The sequence below is a fragment of the Panthera uncia genome, chromosome E1, assembly GCF_023721935.1.
Source record: "Panthera uncia isolate 11264 chromosome E1, Puncia_PCG_1.0, whole genome shotgun sequence".
In the NCBI taxonomy this organism is placed as follows: domain Eukaryota; kingdom Metazoa; phylum Chordata; class Mammalia; order Carnivora; family Felidae; genus Panthera; species Panthera uncia.
In genome coordinates, this window is record NC_064814.1 from 5,503,129 (window position 1) to 5,522,158 (window position 19,030).

Below are 19,030 nucleotides of genomic sequence, written 5' to 3' on the forward strand. Positions count from 1 at the left end.
CCGGGGGGGGGGGGGGGACCTGGGGAAGCTCCCACCTTGCAGCAGGCACAGTATTTCCAGCAGAGCAACAGCAGCAGTGCCAGCAGCAGCAGGAGGAAGATGAGCAGAGGGATGAGCCACCAGAAGGAGCCGGGCGGGCAGTCTACGGAGGAAGGGGAGGGAGAAAAGGAGGGAGGCGATGCCCATTTTTCCACCAGGGTCTGCCAGGCTGCCCATCTGCCCCGTCCGTCGGCTCACCCTTCTTCCTGTGCACCAGGACAGTGCTGTTGGGCCCAGGGGTGCCGTCACCCTCCACTGTGTAGCTGTATGTGCAGTCATCGTCCTCATCCCGGAAGGAGCAGTGCTCCAGCACCTCGCCTCCTGCACCCACACATGGTCAGCAGGGCACCCTGCGCCTGGGAGGTGTCCCCTCCTCTGGGGCCCACAGGCGCCTCCCTGGGGGAGGACACAAGTACCCTGGCACAGGGCCAGGGTGAGGTGGGAAGCTGCCCTGTCCCTGCCCAGGAGCATCAAAGGCTGCACCTCTGTGCACCCCATCCCGGGTGCACTCAGGAACTTGGCTCCTAGGACATTTATCTGACCTAAAGGAGAGAAGGCTGTGTGCCCTCATGGCCCCATTATGTGCCCCTAATGTGTTCATATCCCTGCCCAGCTATCTACCCCCTGGCCAAGCCAGGTGCCCCCTCCCCAGACTCTTTGGTCCCAACTCAGCTGTGCCTCCTGCCTGGGTCTCTGTGTCCTGGCCAGACCGTGTGCCCGTGCCCGGGTCTGTGTGCCCTGTCTGGGTTCTGGGACCTCTCCCAGGTCTAGAACCCCTCTCTCCGGCCTGCATGACCTCGACCTGGAGTATCAGCCCTCTGCCCAGCTCTATAGTCCTGCTGCAGTGACACCCCCTTCCCCATCAGAGGCCCTCTGCCTAGGTTCTTAGCACCCCCCGTCCTCAGCGGGGTGCCTCACACCTTTCTTAAGCTCGTCCACCATCTTGATCTTGAAGTTGCACCCCTCACACATGCGCCCCTTCTTCTCCCCGGTGCCCCAGGCTTGGCACTGGACACAGGAGCGCAGGTCCTCACAGAGGCCCAGGCGGATCTGGGTGGGAGAGGAGGGGAAACCAGGACTGTGTTGGGTGGCTGTCCGCTCTGCCCTGGGCCTGAGGTTCCCACGCCCACAGCCCAGTGATCTTAGCCTCACCGCCGAGTAGTTGATCTCACAGATGGTGTCCGTGTAGAGTGACTGCTGGTTGCAGTGGCAGCGGCCACACTCGCAGTAGCCACGGCCATTACAGATGCCCTAGGGCAGGAGGAGGCACCAGTGAGCCACCAGTAACCCCAGCCCTGCCTGAAAGGGTGGGTGGTCCTGGCTAGGGTCCCTTCTACCACCCGGCACTGCCTTCCTCGTGCCCAGGCCTACCCCGTTGCTGTCAATGCAGGTGGCATTGCTGAGAGGGCAGTCACAGCTCAAGCCTGTCCAGCCAGGCTCACACACACACTGGCCCATGGAACAGCGCCCCCGGTCTGCAGAGAGGGAGAAGGACGGGAGAGGAGAGCCACATTCACTCCTGCGCCCAGGCCGCCCACATCTGCCAGGGAGGGCCTGTGGTTGCTGAGCCTGAACTAGGATTTCCCCAGCCAGGGAAAGAGCCATTTCCTCCACTTTTTGGACTCTCTTTCCCTCCGTCTCTTTCCCATTCCATTCTGCCTTCTACTTTCCACTCTGCAGCCACAGTCATTATCCTAACACACAAATCCAATCATGTGGCTCCCCGGTGTAAGAACCTCTAATGAGTTCTGGCCAAAGCAGTAAGGTAAGAAAAAGAGAGAAAACATGTAAGTGTTGGGAAGTAAGAAACAAAACTGCCATTATTGTAAGTATTAGGAACATGTCACAAAATGTCAAAAAGAATCTCCAGATAAATTATTAGATTTCATAAGTGCTTTTAGCAAAGTGGCTGGATACAAGGCCAACATGCAAATAGCTAGAAAAAGAAATCAAAATCTCGCCTTTCTTTTGCCAAAGGATAAAGTCTAAAACCCTTAGACCAGAATAAGGGTCGTGATTAATTATGGCCTGCAGGCCAAATCCAACTCATTACCTGTTTTTGCTAAAGTTTTATTGGAATACACCACATTCATTTGCTTACATATGGTCTATAGCTGCTTTCTGCTACGGTGGCAGAGCTCAGTCGTTGTGACGGAGGCCAAATGGCTCACAGAACTGAAAATATGTACTTTCTGGCCCTTTAAGAAAAAGTTGGGACTAGACCGGACTGGACCCCAAAGCCCTGCATTCTGTTCCTGCCTCCTTCTCCAGCAGCTCTCTTACATCTCTGCCTGTGCCAAATGTCTGCCTTTCTCCAGATGTACAGGGTTCTTTCACGTCTCTGAGCACACTTTGGGATGGACAGCTGAAGAGGAGAAATGGCAGACGAAAGCAAAAAGGGAGCAAAGGTAGAAAAGCAGGGGCTTGACCCCCAGTGACAAGTATACAGTTGAGGCTTAATAAGTATTTGGTGCCTATGGGGCGCCTGGGCGGCTCAGTCGGTTAAGCGTCTGACTCTTGATTTCGGCTCAGGTCATGATCTCACAGTTCGCGAGTTTGAGCCCCGCATTGGGCTCTGCGCTGATGGTGAGGGGCCTGATTGAGACTCTCTTTCTCTCTCTGCCCCTCCCTTTCTCTCTCTGTCTCATAAGAAATATATATTATATGTATATGAAAAAAAATATATATATATGAAAAAAGAGTATTTAGTGCCTGGATTTTCACTGATTCTTCTCCATTCAACCGCTCAACCCTATCTGTGGCTCCTATCTGGGTTCTGTGGCCCCTGCTTGGAAGCCCCGGGGGGCCATGGTGGACACGTAACTCCCGGCCCTGCCCGCTACAAATGTGCTGTCTTCCGAGACAGGAAAGACCGCCATGCCGTGTACCGCCAACCACTGAGGATTCAGCTGGATGGGACTCACCCTCATGAGATGGGAGAGTGGAGAATGGAGGTGGGCATGGGCTACAGGACCTCGGGGGAGTGGTCTTGACCATGAGTGGGATAACGCACTGGCAGGGGCCTTGGGCATCGAGTTTGTAGAGGGGAGAGAGGTCCAGGTTGAGAGTAGCCTTGGGGGAGGCACTCAGAGAGCCCGGAGGGGGGGCTGCCTCTAAACTTGGGGATTCAGACTCCTGGCCTGGCCCTCCCACCTGGGTCTGGATGGGAGAGCCAGTCGGGGGCAGGCCAGGGCCCAGGCACCCAGGTCACCCTTGCTGTCCCGAACCCCCCGCCGGGGCTGCTGAGCTCACCATTGCAGAGGAACCCAGAGGCACGGGGGCACTGGAAGTTGTCATACTCGCAAAATGGACCCTCATAGCGGCCTTCACCGTAGCACACGCAGTGGCTGCACTGGCACTCGCCACGCCCAGAGCACGGCTTGTCCTCGCCCTCACGAAGACAGGGCTTTATGTCACTCAGCGAGCCGGTGGGGCAGTTGCAGGTGTTGCCGCTCCTAAGGAAGGAGTCAGTCACTTCCCCACAGCCCTGGAGGAGCGAGGGCTGGGGCTTTTACCACCCCCCCTTTTACAGATGAGGAAACTGACGCCCTAAGAGTCGCACAGACAGCAGCGCCTCAGCTGAGACTCAAATGTCAGTCTCAATCCCTCCCAGTGTCCCTTCCTCGAGTCACGATGGACATGTTCAGTGTCTTGAAGCCTTAAAAGCCCTCACTACCCCTTATTTAGGAGCTCGTTTCTGATCAAGTAATGCGTGCCCATGGTTCAGAATACTAAAGGCACAAAGTGTCCCCCTCGTGTCTGTCCCCCAACATCCAGTCCCCACGCCCTGCCGGCCACCACCGTCCTGATTCTTGCATCTTTTCCCAAAGACGTCCTTTGTATCTATGCATTTTGAAGGGCTTTGGACTGAATCCACTTCACAACCAGGCCTGCCCCTGCCCCACCATCCCACCTTCTTCATCCGGGCATGCACGGTGTGTCCCCCCATCAGAGCCTTGCAGCGGCCAGGGCATCCCGGGTGCCATCTTGGCTCCCACACACTCACCAGCCCTCATTGCACACACAGTGTCCACACATGAAGTCTCCGTGGTAGCTGCAGTGAGCTGAACGCACTTCTTTTTGCTGGAACGAGATTGTGGCAAGGCGTGACAGCGCCACTGGGGAAACAGGGCCACTAGACGCTTCTGCTGCCTCTGCCCCTCAGGGCGCCCCGCAAGGCAGCTATGGCCACCGGAGGCTCTGCTTCGTTCCTCAGGGCCCCACGGCAGTCGGCCAGCGCTTCCCTCCCGCCTGGTGGGGCCACATCGTACCAGCTCACAGGGGCACACATCACAGATGATGCCCACATCCATCCTGAGGCCATCCGAGAAGGAGGGCTTGAGATGGATGTTGCCCTTCTGGTCCTCTTCTCCCAGCTGGCACACGTGGGTCCCATCCAGCTCCTCCAGAGCCCGCAGCTGCACCTGGTAGGTGCCCTGCAAAGACCCCACCGTCAGCCAGAGGAGACGCGGCTGGACAAGCAGGGAGTGGCTGTGCCAAGATTCTTAGCCCTCAGGTTTCAGGGATGTGCCTGGATCCTCGGTACCCAGCTCCCTGCTGCCCCTCCTCACGACTAAAAACCTGCTCCTTCTAGGCACAGTCGGGACAACAACAGCACCAAAGATGACAAGAGGCACAGATGGCCCGCTCACTCATCTGACCAACGCTCTGAGCTCTCAGTACTGACTAATCCTGACTGCGCAGATGGGGACGGGCTGAGGAAGGTGCCAAAGTCATCCGAGTGGCTGACTCAGGGGGCTTCGAACCTAGGCCTGTCTGATTCTGAAGGCCACACTCTTTTTCTTTTATTATTAAAAAACTTTTTTTTTTTTAACTCAGTAATCTTTATGCCCAACGTGGGGCTCAAACTCATGACCCCGCACGCTCCACCGACCGAGCCAGCAAGGCGCTCCTGTACGTTACGCCCTTGACCTCTGCTCAGGCAGACCACCCCCTCCAGGACGGGTCCCTGTGCCCACCCTCCCCTGCCCCGAAGCCCCACAGAGGCGTACCACTTTCCCCCGCTGGATGTGAAAGGACCCAGTATTCGTCTTTTCGAACATCTCGGAGGTGACCTCTGTCCGCAGGCCCCGGGGGCTTTCCAGGGCCCGGATGTCCAGGTCGGAGCGAATGCGCTAAAGGAGGGGCAAGCAATCAATGGTCTGGGTGGGGGACCCTGGGCTCACCCACTCTGGAAAGCCTGGCCGAGCTCCACCCACCGTGCATGGAGGACTGAGGTGGAAGAGAGGGTGCTCTGGGTGTCTGAGCCCTCAGGAACCTGGGGCCGGGCTAAGGCGGGCTCCTCGGCGTCCTCAGGGAACAGCAGAGACCCCTCCTCCCTGGCCTGTCCTGTTCCTCAGCTTTTCCTTGGGACATCCATTGCCCATTCTGCCCCTCTCCAGCCCTGCCCCAGAAGGACTCAGACTGGAGCCCACACTGCCCCTCACTTGAAAGGCTTCCTGCAGCAGGTCCACGATGTTGGAGGAGTCCTCCTGGAGCACCCCCAGCGAGGAGACCGGGAAGTACGTCCGCAGCCTCTGTGGGAGACAACGCCAGCCCGGGGCTCAGCCCTCAGCAAGTATTGGCTCATTGCATCTGGACAACAGCTTTGAGGTTATCCTCACCTTGCAGATGGGGAAACCAAGGCCTGGTGTATTCTAGAGACTGCCCTCCCCACCCCTACCTGTTTGGGAGTTGGGTTGGCGGGTGGGCACGGGACCTCCCATTTCCATCAGGACGCATTTGGCCCTTTGGGAGGGGCAAAAGTTTCGGGAAGGAAGGAGGACAAGGGGGGAGGGAGGGGAGGGAATGTTTGAGAAGTTCTGTGGACCCCCCCTCCCGCCCCCCCTCTTGCCCAGTGAGGCCTCGGCCCCGCACCTCGTAATAGCTGTAGGAGTAGTTGGTGACGGCGAAGATGGGGATAATGTTGTGTTTGGCAAGCAGGCGCACCAGGGTGGGCACTGACGGGTAGTCCTGCGTCCTGTACTGGGTATAGGTACCCGAGGCATCCAGGTGGCATGCCTCGTCATTGCGGCTCATGATGCCGGCCAGCACATTAGCACCGTCAGCCTCATAGTGGAAAGCAGACTCCGTGGAGAACACCAGCAGGTGGGTGCTGTCGGGGCGCCAGCCGATGTCCCTCTGGGAAGGACAAAGAAGGGAGGCCCTTCGAGCAGGCTGCCTATTGAAGATAATGCATTGCCACATCATGCGTGCCTGAGAAAGTGGGTCCCGACAGGAGCTCAGCTAAACCACGGGATTCACGGCATGCCATCATCACGTGACAGACAGCACATGAGCGACGGCGGTGGGCAGCAGAAAACAGCAAGAAAGATGCAGCCAGGGTCTGTGCACACAGCGGCCACCAGGCAAGATCTGAGCCAGGTTCATCCAGCCGGCTCTCCCAGCTTCCTAACCACCAGGCGAGAAAATTTCAACTGCATCGGAAAATGTACACACGCAATATTACATGAAAAGGCCGGCTGAAATAGATGACAGCTGGGCACGGCAGTTTGTTAGAAAAATATATGGGGTGATTTGGAAAACTGTATTACAAGCAGAAATGCTCACGATAGCGTGAAGTAGAAAAAAAAAAAAAAAGAGCAAATTTCAGAATTATAAGTACAGCGACTCCAGCTGTATAAAATCAGGGAAAGGGAACAAAATATGCCGGTGAGGTATCACATGGTCGGCGGGCTGGCCAACAGTGGTGAAACTGTAGGCAATTTCTGTCCTTTGTTTCCCAAATTGTTTATAAGATGGGTGTCTTATTTTCAAGATGAAAAAAAAAATTGATATGCACATAAAAACTGCCCTATTCAGCTTCCCAGTGCAGTTGGAGACTGTGGCTCCTGGAAGACTGGCATTCGCATGGAGATGGGTGGTAGGCTGGCTTCAGGGCACGGAAGATTCCAGAACCTCAGAACTCACGTCTGCTTCGCTGGCTGGTACAAGAGCAGGCTATGGCTGCTCAGGCCGGGGGATCTTGGATCCCGGCACATCTCCACCTGGCTTGTCATGGAGGGCCAGCCGGAGACTCTGGGCTTGTCTTCGCGCGTGGGGGTCTTCGCCTGGCACCAGAGCACGCCGGTGGGCAGCTCACGCCCTTGCAGAAGAACATGACCCTGGTCTAGGCAGGCGGCTCTCTCCCTGGCACTCACCGTGCACACGGCCGCCTGCAGGATGGCATCAAAACCTCCTTCAGGAGCGTCCAGGTTGCCCGAGATTCGCTCTTTGAGCAGTTTGTTCCTGAACTCGGCCAAGTCTTCTGTCAGGCTGATGACGTTCTTGAAGGAGAAGGGAGGGTCACTGTTGGGCCATGGCTCCTTCAGCCTGGGCAGAGGTGGAGGGAGAGAGAGACAGAGTCAGGGGCGAAGACCCCATATATCCCTGGGCCCACCCTCTCTGGAAGTGCCCGTTTGGCCTGCTTCAACCAGAACACTGGAAAGCGCCCTGGTGGAGAGGAGGCGGGCCCCGTGGCCAGGACCCCCGCCCATCCGGTCACTCACTTCTCGGGCCTCATGTCCGTCTGAGGGACGCTGACTTTGTCCACAAACTTGCCAAATCCAATAGTGTAGTCGTTGGTGAGCTTCCTCAGGACCTCAGCTGGATGTCAACAGGAAAAAGAGGGGGCAGCTGAGCCCCAACACCCCCACATCAGTGCAGGGGGCCGGGCGGGGGAGGGGGGCTGGCTCGGGAAGGAGGAAGAGGGGAGAACGACCCCCTGTCAATACCTTGCATGTGAACATCAGTTCATGTTCACAGTAGCCCTTGTCCCTGTTCACAGATAGGGGAGACGGGATTCGGGGGGCCCGGACTCGAGCGTGGAGCAAGCCGGAAGGGGCGGCGGGGGAACTGGACCAGTTGGCTGCGGAGCTGGGGTGAGCCTGAGCCTCACGGCCATGGGTGTGCTCCTTGTCAGGGCCAGAGGGCTCTGCTGCCCCCCCCAGCCTGCGCCTTCTGTGAAGTCCCGACTGGCTAGTGGGGTCTAGCGGCGGCCCCCGGCCCCGAGAATGGGCAAGGAGGAAATTCCTGGCGGGGGGCTCAGATGTCCTATCCTTCCTTGTGGGGTGGGAGCAGCTATCCTGAGCCCTGGCGTCCCGAGCAGGTGCCCAGCCAGCTGGGTGAGGCCGCCCTCTCTCTCCCCTGCCCCACGGTCCTCTACACTGGCCCAGCCATACCCAGCTTCTCCCCCATCTGCTTGAGGTTGTCCAGATCGTCAGACATGGAGTTAGAGAAGTCCATGAGGATGTACAGGTCCACAGGGCTCTCGCTGGGCTCGAACACAAGCAGCTGAAAGTGCTGCTCCCCGCCTGGCCGAAGCCGGACCCGTAGCCTCTGGGGCGACACCTGGCTGCGCTGCAGGGTGGTGTCGATCTGGGTCTCCTGTGTCCAGGGGAGGGGGACAGCTGGCTGGAGGGCCACTCCGGAGACCTGATGGGGAGCCTCTCAGCCCAAGCAGCGGACACAGCGGACCCCTGTGAACAGCCCGCCTCGAGCATGGAGGGCCCACCTCCCTTGAGCCCCCGTTCTGGGCACCTCTGTGATCTCGAAGCTGCTCTCCATGACCACCACGCTCTCCTGCCGGCACCCCGCAGCCAGCAGCTCTGCCTGGGTGTTGCAGCGCCGCTCCTTGAACATCTGGTCAAAGGAGATGAGGTCACGGGGGGCAGTGCCCATCCCCTGGCTGTCCCAACCCTGGATTTATCCTGACCCTTGCCTGTTCCACACCCGCCCCCGGCCTGGGGCTGGGCTGAGGGTGTGGCAAGTGTGGACTCAGCCAGAGCCCAGGGGTGGGGCCCAGCGGGGTGGGGCGGGCACTTTGGGGAACGGGGCTGGGCCGGTGCTGGGCTCAGGAGGGCAGGCGGGTGACAGCAGCTCACCTCATCGGTGCAGTAGGCACAGTCCCTGTCCACGCGGATGCACTCGGTGCAGCTCTTCACCTGGGCCTTCTTGCAGCGGTTCGCTGGAGGGCAGAGGGGAGCAGACCCGCTGAGATGAACCTCACCGGTGACCAAGCCCTTTCCCACGTGCATCCTCAATGAAGAGAGATGGGACTGTCTCTCATCTTACAGAGGAGGAAATGGAGGCCAGCCGGTAGCCGATCTGCCCACTTTAGGGCAGAGCCAGATCTCACACCTGGCAGGGACGGCCTGGCTGTCCCTCTCCAGCTCCTCCAGGGTAAAGGGGACTGTGTCTGTCTTGTTTGTCGTTGTGTCCCCCATGGCTAGCCCAAGCCTGGCACACCAGCAAATTTTTCGTAAACGAATGAAGGAAAACTGCAGAGTTTTCTCAAAGGTTATGGGCATTCCCTTGGGTTCTGTTCAGTTAAAAATCGCAGTGAGGACCTACTGTGTGCACCCATGGCACACAGTGACTGGCCTCCTGGGATCTGGGCAAAGGTGCACTGTCAGTGTTTAACAGGGGCTCTGGGGAGGCAGGAGCCCTGCCTTGCAGCATTTGCCCATATTCCCGCCACGGTCTATTTCAGGCTATCAACACAACCTCCTCCGACAGGCCAAATTTCATCGGTAGGAGCTGGTTCCAGACCGCAGGCACTCAGAGAGGGCAGGTGACGACTCACCAGTCCCCCTCTCCTCCCGATTCCTAAAAAGAACCCCCTACAAGTGCCTCAGTTCTCTGAGTGGGCATCTTCTCTCTCTTCTAGAGCAAGTCTTCCTCCGTGTTCTGGGCCGCATGGCTCAGGCTCACTGCTCCCCAGCCCTCGAAATGGGCCGTGGTTGTTCGTTGAGTGGCCAAGTGAGTGTCGGGGGGAGACAACCTTGAAAGGGATGCCCGTGCCCAGAAGGCTGCTGGAGAGGTGTGCCAGACTCACCCATTTCCCCGGGGCAGCTGACACTCAGTAGGGCTGCCAGCAGCAGCCTGGTCCATGGGCTGGGACGCAGCCCTGCCATCCTCTTCCTCCTGCGTAACAACAATAACTGACATGTGACGCTTCCGCAGCCCAGGTCGTGGCCATCAGCTCACTGGGCTCCCGTCGGAGGTCTAGAATCCTCACTGCACCGGCGTGGAAACTGAGGCCCTGAGACCTTCAGTGATGTTAAAGGCCACTGGTCCAGGGCCCCCAACTCTTCTCTTCCACTGTCCTCTTCCTTGCCATCCCTGGAGTGACCAGATGGCCTGCAGGCCTGCACCCTGCCCAGGGAGGGCCCATCCTCTCGTCATTGAGGACTCTGGGCTCCGAGCTTGCCCTAGTGCCCGGGCTCTTATGCTGATCTCGTTGAGGGCAGGGCAGGGTTTACTCTGCCTTTGCTTTCAGATCCCAGTGGGCCTGAGAGCGGTCTCACCCAACGGGGATGCCACCCCTTGAGGGCCTGGCCCTCCCTTCCTGCCCCCTCCCTGTCTTGGCCTATTTGCCCTTTGATGAAGGCGGTGTGGCCACGAGGAGAGGGGCCCCTCCCAGTATCTGGGGACTGCGGAGGGGAGGAGAGAGCTTGCGGTACTCAGCTAGGCTCTGTAATGACTGCGGGCCCATCAGAAGTGGGGTCCCCTGCCCCAGCTCCTACCTCCGCCTGCTCCAGAGTTGGGTTGTTGGGGTCCCTGAGCATATCACCCCTTCAGAAGTTAACCCGGAGTAGATTACAAGCCTCTCCTGCCCACTCACTTATACACACACACACACACACACACACACACACACACACACAGTGTGCCAGCCTCCCCAGGGAGCCCGCCTGCCTCTGTCTCACTATTACACTGTCTCAGCTCACCAGTGAACTTCGGGGAGGGCACTGGCATCACTGAGACCTTTTAAAAGATAGGTGGCCTGCTGCCTCGGGAAGAGAAGGAGCTGGGCAGAGCTGAGGACAGACCTTAGGGCCCTGGCTTCTTTCTCCAGGGCCAGTGTCCACATGTCCACTGGCCCTTTCTCCTGGGACCTTTCCCCAGTCCTTGGCTTGGGGGGCAGGGGCAGCCCCAGGGTGTGGGGAGCTAAGGCCTCCCCTGCAAGTTTCCCCCCGAGGGCTGGGGAAGCTTGTGGAAGGGGGCAGGAAGGCACTGCCTCCCTCCCTCTAACGCATACAGCTCCCAGGAGGCCACGAGCAGGGCAGTCCCAACACATCCACAGGCGGAGGGAGCTGGGGAGGGGCCTGAGGTAGGGGAGCCCTGAGCCAGCCAAGGGGAGTCTCCCTGGGGAAAATGACTTTCCTGCAGCCTTGGGGCATAGGTACCACACCCACATGCTGCGGAATACAGGCTGCAGACTTGGACCTCCCTGGGGCACCATTACACACGCAGGTACACGCGCTAAAGGGCTGAGCCCAGCTTTTACTCACCTTCCCGTGCCCACAGGCTGGGCACATAGCGGGCATGTGCCCAGCGCTTCGCAGACATGATTGCTACTTAATCTGTGCAGGAACCCAGTGGGGGGTGATGGCATTACCCCCATTTCCCAGAGGAGGAATGGATATGAGGCAGAAGGCTGCAAGGCTTACTCCCTCCATAGTCAGTAGTGAGGCAGCCCGGACAGGACCAGGGTAGTCCAGACCCCATTTAACCTCCACGTTATCCTCAGAGGCCATGAGATGGCATTAGGGGGTTAGTTATGCACTCAAGAATGTCTTGTCTGACTCAGCTTGTATTTAAAAAAGTTGTAAAACTAGCTGTCGATGTTAAACACAACGAGATCTCACATAAAGGTTAAGACTGTGGGCTTATCGGAAGTTGCGACCACAGGCTGGGCCAGGCACTCAGGACATGCACCCTCCAGGACACCGTGGGCCCCACCAGACTGCTGGGACTTTTTAGGAACCGTCCCAGTCCTGGGGGCTCTCCCAGAACCCACGCTTCACCCCATCCCACGGGACCCCTGCTTAGCACATATGCACCTGCCCACCACAGCCCCCACCCCTCCTGCTTTCCCATCTCCTGGCCCCTTGGCTGCTCTATCACCCACGGAAATCAGGGCCAAGGAGACAGGCACCCCTTCCCTGCTGTCATCCAGCTCTCTCTCTTCTCTCAGTGCCCAGGATGGAGACCCTCAGCCTTCACTTCCAGCTCGGTCAGATCCTTGGGTTCAGAGCGTGGCAAGGCCATGGTGAGGTGAGGAAGAGCCCAAGCCCTGCTATCAGAAGTCATTGGAAGGCCCTGCACCACAGCCAGAGGGCCGCCCAGAGGCTGAGTGGGTGAGGAAGGGGGCAAGCACAGGAGGAGGTTCAGTGGTGGGCACAGCCCCCGGGGCTGCGGAATGAGGTCAAGAGAGCTTCCTGGAGAAAGGGTGTCCTGAAGCGACTTTGGGAGGAGTGAAGGCATGTGGTTGGCCAAGAGGAGAGTCAGGGACTCTCCAGACTCCGCAAGGACTGTGGCGCCGCACGTAACAGGCCCGGCCCAGGAGAACAGGGCGATCTCTGCCCCCGGGTGGCTGCTCCCTCTACCTTTTTTGCAAACCCCAGAGGCGCCCAGCTCAGTAGGCCTGCCAGCCACTGCCTAGCCTCTGCCCACTTCTCTCAAACATTCACCGGACTCCCAGGCCTCTCTCCTTGCTCCCTCCTCTAGCTCAGAGGTCTGAAGGCAAGAGCCTCCTCCAGCTCCACTGCCCCTCTGCCCCCAGCTGCCCTCTGGGCACACCCTGGCAGGCCAGGCACCGGCAGGGGCAGGATGGGGCCAAGGCCTGCCAGCCTTTAGGAAGGGAAGAGCTGAGGAAACAAAAAGCCACCCAGCCCTCCCAACAGGGTCCCCTGAGTTGCGGGCCGGGGCGGGGTGGGCACTCACTTTCTCCTCCTCTCCTCCAAAGTCCCAGAATGGATGCCCACCTCAGGCCGCCAGGGGCACTGGAGGCGCAGGAGGGGTGCAGCCCGGCGATCCCCGGCTCCCCCACCCCCACCCCCGCCCTGTGCCCAGGCCCCCCCGGCGCCCGCCGCGGTCGGAGGCCAGACCTACCTTGGCGCGGACGCGCGCCCTCCCCGCGCTGGGCTCCGCTGGGCCGCTCCGGCTGTAGCGCGCGGGCGAGCCGGGACTGTCCGGGGACTGCCCGGAGGGCGGGTGGCAGGGAGGGCGGGCGGCGGGCGGCGGCCGCGGGGAGGGGACCGCTTTATGGGGCGGGCGGCAGGTGGGAAGGAGGCGCTGGTGAGTCAGGCAGGCCGCATTCCTGCGCGCGGCGCACACCTGTCGGGGCAGGAGCCGGGGCGCCGCCGTCGCCGGGCCCGCCCCCCGGAAAAGGCTGCGGTTCCCGCGGCGCCCGGCCCCTCGTCCCGACCGACGGCGGCGGGGGCAGGGGAGGAGCCTCCCCTCTCTCTCCAGTCCAGCCCCGGGCGCGGCGCCTCCCCACCCCTCCAGCCTGCAGACTCTCGGGTGCCCGGATGCCTCGGGCCCGGGGTGGCCTCGTAGACCCCCTGCCCGGCCGCCGGTCTCCCACCTCCGGGAGCTAGGCGGTGAGCAGCCCCACGGCCCCGACGGCAATCGACTGCGCTCATGGCTTCTGTCCTGCGCGAGGCAGGGGCCCAGGGATGACCCAAGCCTGATCTGTCATTCACCGGGTCCTCCTCTCAGCCTCCCCCACCCTCGGCCTCCGCGTGTGTCCAGAGGGAGATGCCAGCAAGGACCGCTTCCCTGAGTGTCCTCAAGCAAGGTACTTAAAGCTCCTTAAAATCTGAGTAATACCCATCAAGTGGCCAGTCCCGACCCGGCATGGAGTAGGCACTCAGGTGGTTATAGTTGTTCTTGACAAGCGGGTTCACGAGTCTGACCCCTCCAGTCCTCTGCCTGCAGTCCTTCAAGGTCCACACGTGCTCAAGCTGGAGCCTCTCAAGTCCCGGGACTTGGTCTACTTCTCGAGCCCCACCTGCCAACAATGTCAGACCACACCCATGGCCAGCAGCGCCCCCTGCCCAAAGCAGGCAGCTTCAAGCCACCACGCTTTTACATCAGGCTGGGCTCTGCTCCAGATATCTCGGTTCTCCTTCCCAATCCCTGCCCCCAACCAGCCTGGTTTATCCCCCTTTTACTCGAAAGCCTTGTGCTGATGTGGCCTGCTCCAGAGAGTCTCCTTGACCTCCCTGCACCCTCGGTTGGGTTACGCGACCCTGTGGCCCCCCAGGGCGTGACTTTTTCATGCCGTATGCCACATGGGTTTGAAATGATCTGTTTAGGGGTCTTTCTTCTCCATTGGACTGTGAACCCTGAGGACCAACGCTCTCTAGCACACCTTTTTATCTCCAGCACCTAGCGCAGTGCCTGGCACGGAGCAGGTGCTCAGCGAAAGTGTGGCTGAAGCTGATGGGATTGCCACAAGGCCTCCCAACCGTCGGTGCTCTCATGTGTAAACAGGCTTGTGCACTGGCAACTCTCAGAGTGATCGTGGGAGTAGCTGGCACTGGATATGGAGGTGCCACGGACACACGAGTGCTCACTGCAACTGTGTGAGCCACAGTCACTGCCGCCAGCTTGCCCGGTCGTCTTTGAGAGCTGCTCTGGACCTGCCAGGAACTCAGAGAGGCGGGCTCCTGGATTTGGGAGCACTGTGGCAGGAGCCCCGGTTTGGTTGAGGCACTCAGGTCTGGGTGTTCCAGGCCAGCACAAGCACCCTGAGGACCTGAGCTACTCCAGCATGTTTTTTTTTATTTTTAAGTAAGTTCCCCGAGATCAAGACCTGAGCTGAGATCAAGAGTCGGACGCTTAACTAACTGAGCCACCCAGGTGCACCACCCCCAACTTTTTATGTTGAATATTTGCAAATATACAAAAAAAGTTAAAAAAAAAAAAAGAGTATAAAGATCACTTGTATTGTACAAAGATCACCTAGACCCAAGAGTTAACGTTTGCCATATTTGCTTTATTTATGTATTTATATATCTTTTTATCTGAATTTTTTTTTACATTTATTTATTTTTGAGAGACAGAGAGAGACAGAGCATGAGCAGGGGAGGGGCAGAGAGAGAGGGAGACACAGAATCCGAAACAGGCTCCAGGCTCCGAGCTGTCAGCACAGAGCCCGACGCAGGGCTCGAACCCATGAACTGCGAGATCATGACCTGAGCCGAAGTCAGATGCTCAACCGACTGAGCCGCCCGGGAACACCTATATATCTTTTTATTTGAATTTAAGTTGAAGAGACCATGACATTTCATCTAGGCATGCATCTCCCAAGATCAGCCCCCCACATAACCACAATAGCTTTTTCACACCAGAGAAAATGAACAGGGATGTCCTATTATCTATGATTCAGTCCATATTAAAATTTCTTCGTTGTGCCAAAAATGTCTGTTATAACTGTTTCCTTTTTTTTTTTAACTTTTAAAAAATTGTTTCCTTTTGAATTTGAGTCCAATCCACGTCACCCATTGCATTTGACTGTGTTATCTCTTTCCTGCTTTAAAACAGTTTCACCCCGACCCACCACACCACTGACCTTTCAAAGAGACAGGCCAATTGGGGCACCTGGGTGGCTGAGTCGATTAAGCGTCCGACTTCAGCTCAGGTCATGATCTCACGGGTCGTGGGTTTGAGCCCCGCGTCGGGCTCTGTGCTGACAGCTCGGAGCCTGGAGCCTGCTTCGGATTCTGTGTGTGTGTCTCTCTCTGCCCCTCCCCTGCTTGTGCTCTCTTTCTCCCAGAAATAAATAAACATTAAAAAAAAGAAAGAAAGAAAGAAAGAAATAAACATTAAAAAAAACAAACCAAAAACAATCCACAAAGAGACAGGTCAATAGATCTGTAGAATGTCCTACTGTACAGATTTGTCTGATTGCTTCCTCATGGTGTCATTGGACTTTTTTTTTTTTTTTTTAGTCTACTGTAAACTGGAAGTTATGTATAAAGGCCTGATTAGATTTATGGGAAACATTTTTGGCAAGGCTGGTCATAGATGGTGCTGGGTGTGTTTTATTGGGTGGCACATGATGTCAGCTGTCTCGTTGTTAGTAATTATTAAGGAAACGACTGCCATCTTTCCCCATTGTAAAAATACGTTATTTACTTTGTGATTAAGAAGTAATCTAGACGGGGTGATGATGCTTTGTCACCCTGCCCACTTCCCCGCAAACTTTCACTGAAGGGTTTTAGTGAAGATGATTTTGGATCCATTTTTGGAAAAGATCCATTGTTGATCTTTGCCTGAATTTTGGGATTGACGAATGGTGATTTCCTGTTTCTACATTAATAGAATGTATCCTCTGATTAAAAAAAAAAAATCAGTTCTGCTCGTCAACAGGGAATGAACTATGTGCCTCCAAAAATATAGGATATGGCTGACTCCGTTGGTAGAGCATGTGACTCTTGATCTCAGGGTCATGAGTTCAAGCCCCACATTGGGTGTGGAGCCTACTTAAAACTAATTAATTAAAAAAAAAACCCTGAGGGGCACCTGGGTGGCTCAGTCGGTTGAGCGTCCGACTTCGGCTCAGGTCATGATCTCACAGTCCGTGAGTTCGAGCCCCGCGTCGGGCTCTGGGCTGATGGCTCAGAGCCTGGAGCCTGCTTTGGATTCTGTGTTTCTCTCTCTCTCTGACCCTCCCTCGTTCATGCTCTGTCTCTCTCTGTCTCAAAAATAAATAAACATTAAAAAAAATAAAAAAAAAACCCTGAAAATATAGGATAAGTACTTCTTTTTGGGTAATACAAAATTTTATTATTTATTTGTTTTTTATTATTTTGTACTTTATTGAACACGTCTGAAATGTAAAGCTAAAATAGGATTTTAAGGAGGCACCTGGCTGGCTCAGTCTGGAAGCCCCATGTTGGGGATAGAGATTACTTAAAAATGAAATCTTTAGGGGCGCCTGGGTGGCTCAGTGGGTTAAGCATCTGACTTCAGCTCAAGTCATTATCTCGTGGTTTGTGAGGTTAAGCTGAGAGCACAGAGCCTGGAGGCTGCTCCGGGTTCCGTGTCTCCCTCTCTCTCTGCCCCTACCCAGCTTGTGCTCTGTCTCTTTCTCTCTCTCAAAAATAAACAAACATTAAAAAAACAAAATCTCTAAAAACATAAATAAGACCTTAGGGGCGTCTGGGTGGCTCAGCCGGTTAAACGTCTTCAACCCAGGTCACGATCTCACTCATAGTTTGTGAGTTAGTGCCCTACATCGGCCTCTCTGCTTTCAGCAAGGAGCTCGCTTCAGATCCTCTGTCCTCCTCCTGCCCCCCTTTGCCCCTCCCCTGCTTCCTCCTCATTCTCTCTCTGTCTTTCAAAATAAATAAATAAGCTTAAAAAAAAAAAAAAAGACTTCAAGAATTTCGCATAGTAAAAGGGGGTAAAGTCCTATTCGCCCATGTAGTGAGTAGTAAACTAGGAAAATTCGTAAAACTTTGGGAATTAGGAGTAAAAACCTGTTCAGGACTTAAGGGAGGTCCTTGGTTTCTTATTACAAAAATCTGTTGACTAAAGTCTATCCAAGTAAGACTGTCAGTTTATGAAAAACTCCAAACTGCACAAAACCCCACTGGGCAGGAGAAACAGCCAGGATAGAAGGACGTGGGGAAAGCCAGTCTGCGGCAGCGCTGGAGGGTGGGAACCCCGCGGGAGGCTGCAGCTCACGTCCACAAACAGTGGGTAAGAGTAGGCTAAGAAGTCTAGAGGCAGAGGTTAGTGCATTCACCAAAAGCTTTTGCTTTCCAGCCAAAGTTTCTAGGATGCTGATGTTTTCCTCAAACAAGTCAGAATTGGGGCGACTGGGTGGCTCAGTCGGTTAAGCGTCTGACTTCAGGTCATGATCTCACGGTTTGTGAGTTCAAGCCCTGCATTGGGCTCTGTGCTGACAGCTTGGAGCCTGGAGCCTGCTTCAGATTCTGTCTCTGTTTCTTTGCCCCTCTCCTACTCGCTCTCTCTCTAATATTAAAAAAAAAAAAAAAAATCAAACAAGGCAGAGCCTTTTAAATATCCCTATATATATATCCTTATGTGTATATATATATGTATATATATCCCTCTCTCTATATATATCCCTATATATATATATATCCCTATATGTATTTCCATATATATATATATATCCCTATATGTATTTCCATATATATATATATATATATATATATATATCTCCATATATAGCATATATTTAATTTTTAGCATTTATTTTTGAGAGACAGGGAGAGAGCATGAGCAGGGGAAAAGCAGAGAGAGAGGGAGACATAGAATCCCACAGAGCCCGACGCAGGGCTTGAACCCACACACTGTGAGATCATGACCTGAGCCGAAGTGGGATGCTTAAGCGACTGAGCCACCCAGGTGCCCCCAAATCACTATTAAGATTACCAAACAACCCAACAGATTTCACTTGGGGTAAAAACATGGCATAAAAATAGTGTCAAGTATATTCACACTGTTGGGCAAGAGGTCTCCAGAACTTTTCATGTTGCCAATTGAAACTCTGTACCCCTTAAACAGCTCCCCATTTCCTCCTCCTCTAGTCCCTGGTTAACTACCATTCTATTTTTGTCTCAGTGAATCTGACTAGTTTAGATACCTTATATAAGTGGAATCATACAGCATTTATCTTTTGTGATTGACTTATTTCACTTGTCATAATATCCATCTATGTTGCATGAGGCAAGGTTTTCTGCCTTTTTAAGATTGAATAATATTCCTTAGTATCTAAATACCACATTTTGTTTATCCATTCCTCCGTCAATGGGCATTGGGTTGTTTCCACTTCTTGGAAATTGTGAATGATGCTGCTGTATGAACAGGGGTGTGCAAATAAATCTTCTCCACCCTATTTTCAATTCTTTTGGATATATCCCCAAAAGTGGGATTGATCGATCATGTGGTAATCAATCCCATGTTTACTTTTTTGAGGACCGCCATGCTATTTTCCAGAATGATTGTGCTGTTTTAGAATTCCATCAGGAATGCCCAAAGGGTGAATTCTTTTAACCATCAATTTCAGAGTAAAGAGTTAATGTATTCAATTCCAGTGGTCCACGACTACATTTTTTTTTCAAATACTATGCATGAATAATTTTTTTTGCATGAATAATTTTGTATTTACTCAATAGTGTACAATGGTGATGTTGTGATACAGTAAGACATCTATAAATGGTCA

At 55.2% G+C, this 19,030-nt stretch overlaps 1 protein-coding gene across 3 annotated transcripts in view; it reads right to left on the minus strand.

Moving 5' to 3' along the window:
• Positions 1 to 13,197, minus strand: part of ITGB4 (integrin subunit beta 4) — a 29,538-nt gene extending 16,341 nt beyond the window's left edge. For 2 of the 3 annotated variants that reach the window (XM_049635714.1, XM_049635717.1), the window contains exons 1-18: positions 12,937 to 13,197; positions 9,875 to 9,963; positions 8,922 to 9,004; positions 8,578 to 8,679; positions 8,220 to 8,424; positions 7,548 to 7,644; positions 7,200 to 7,371; positions 5,917 to 6,180; positions 5,487 to 5,576; positions 5,052 to 5,174; positions 4,311 to 4,475; positions 4,046 to 4,122; positions 3,292 to 3,494; positions 1,411 to 1,514; positions 1,192 to 1,290; positions 960 to 1,089; positions 238 to 360; positions 36 to 142 (exon numbers count right to left, since the gene is read on the minus strand). In XM_049635714.1, the coding sequence (XP_049491671.1) occupies positions 36 to 142; positions 238 to 360; positions 960 to 1,089; positions 1,192 to 1,290; positions 1,411 to 1,514; positions 3,292 to 3,494; positions 4,046 to 4,122; positions 4,311 to 4,475; positions 5,052 to 5,174; positions 5,487 to 5,576; positions 5,917 to 6,180; positions 7,200 to 7,371; positions 7,548 to 7,644; positions 8,220 to 8,424; positions 8,578 to 8,679; positions 8,922 to 9,004; positions 9,875 to 9,953 (2,223 nt within the window). In that variant the 5' untranslated portion in view covers positions 9,954 to 9,963; positions 12,937 to 13,197. The remainder of the gene's footprint in view (positions 1 to 35; positions 143 to 237; positions 361 to 959; positions 1,090 to 1,191; positions 1,291 to 1,410; positions 1,515 to 3,291; positions 3,495 to 4,045; positions 4,123 to 4,310; positions 4,476 to 5,051; positions 5,175 to 5,486; positions 5,577 to 5,916; positions 6,181 to 7,199; positions 7,372 to 7,547; positions 7,645 to 8,219; positions 8,425 to 8,577; positions 8,680 to 8,921; positions 9,005 to 9,874; positions 9,964 to 12,936) is intronic. The other variant, XM_049635716.1, reaches the window with a different exon arrangement.
• Positions 13,198 to 19,030: the final 5,833 nt, after the last annotated feature.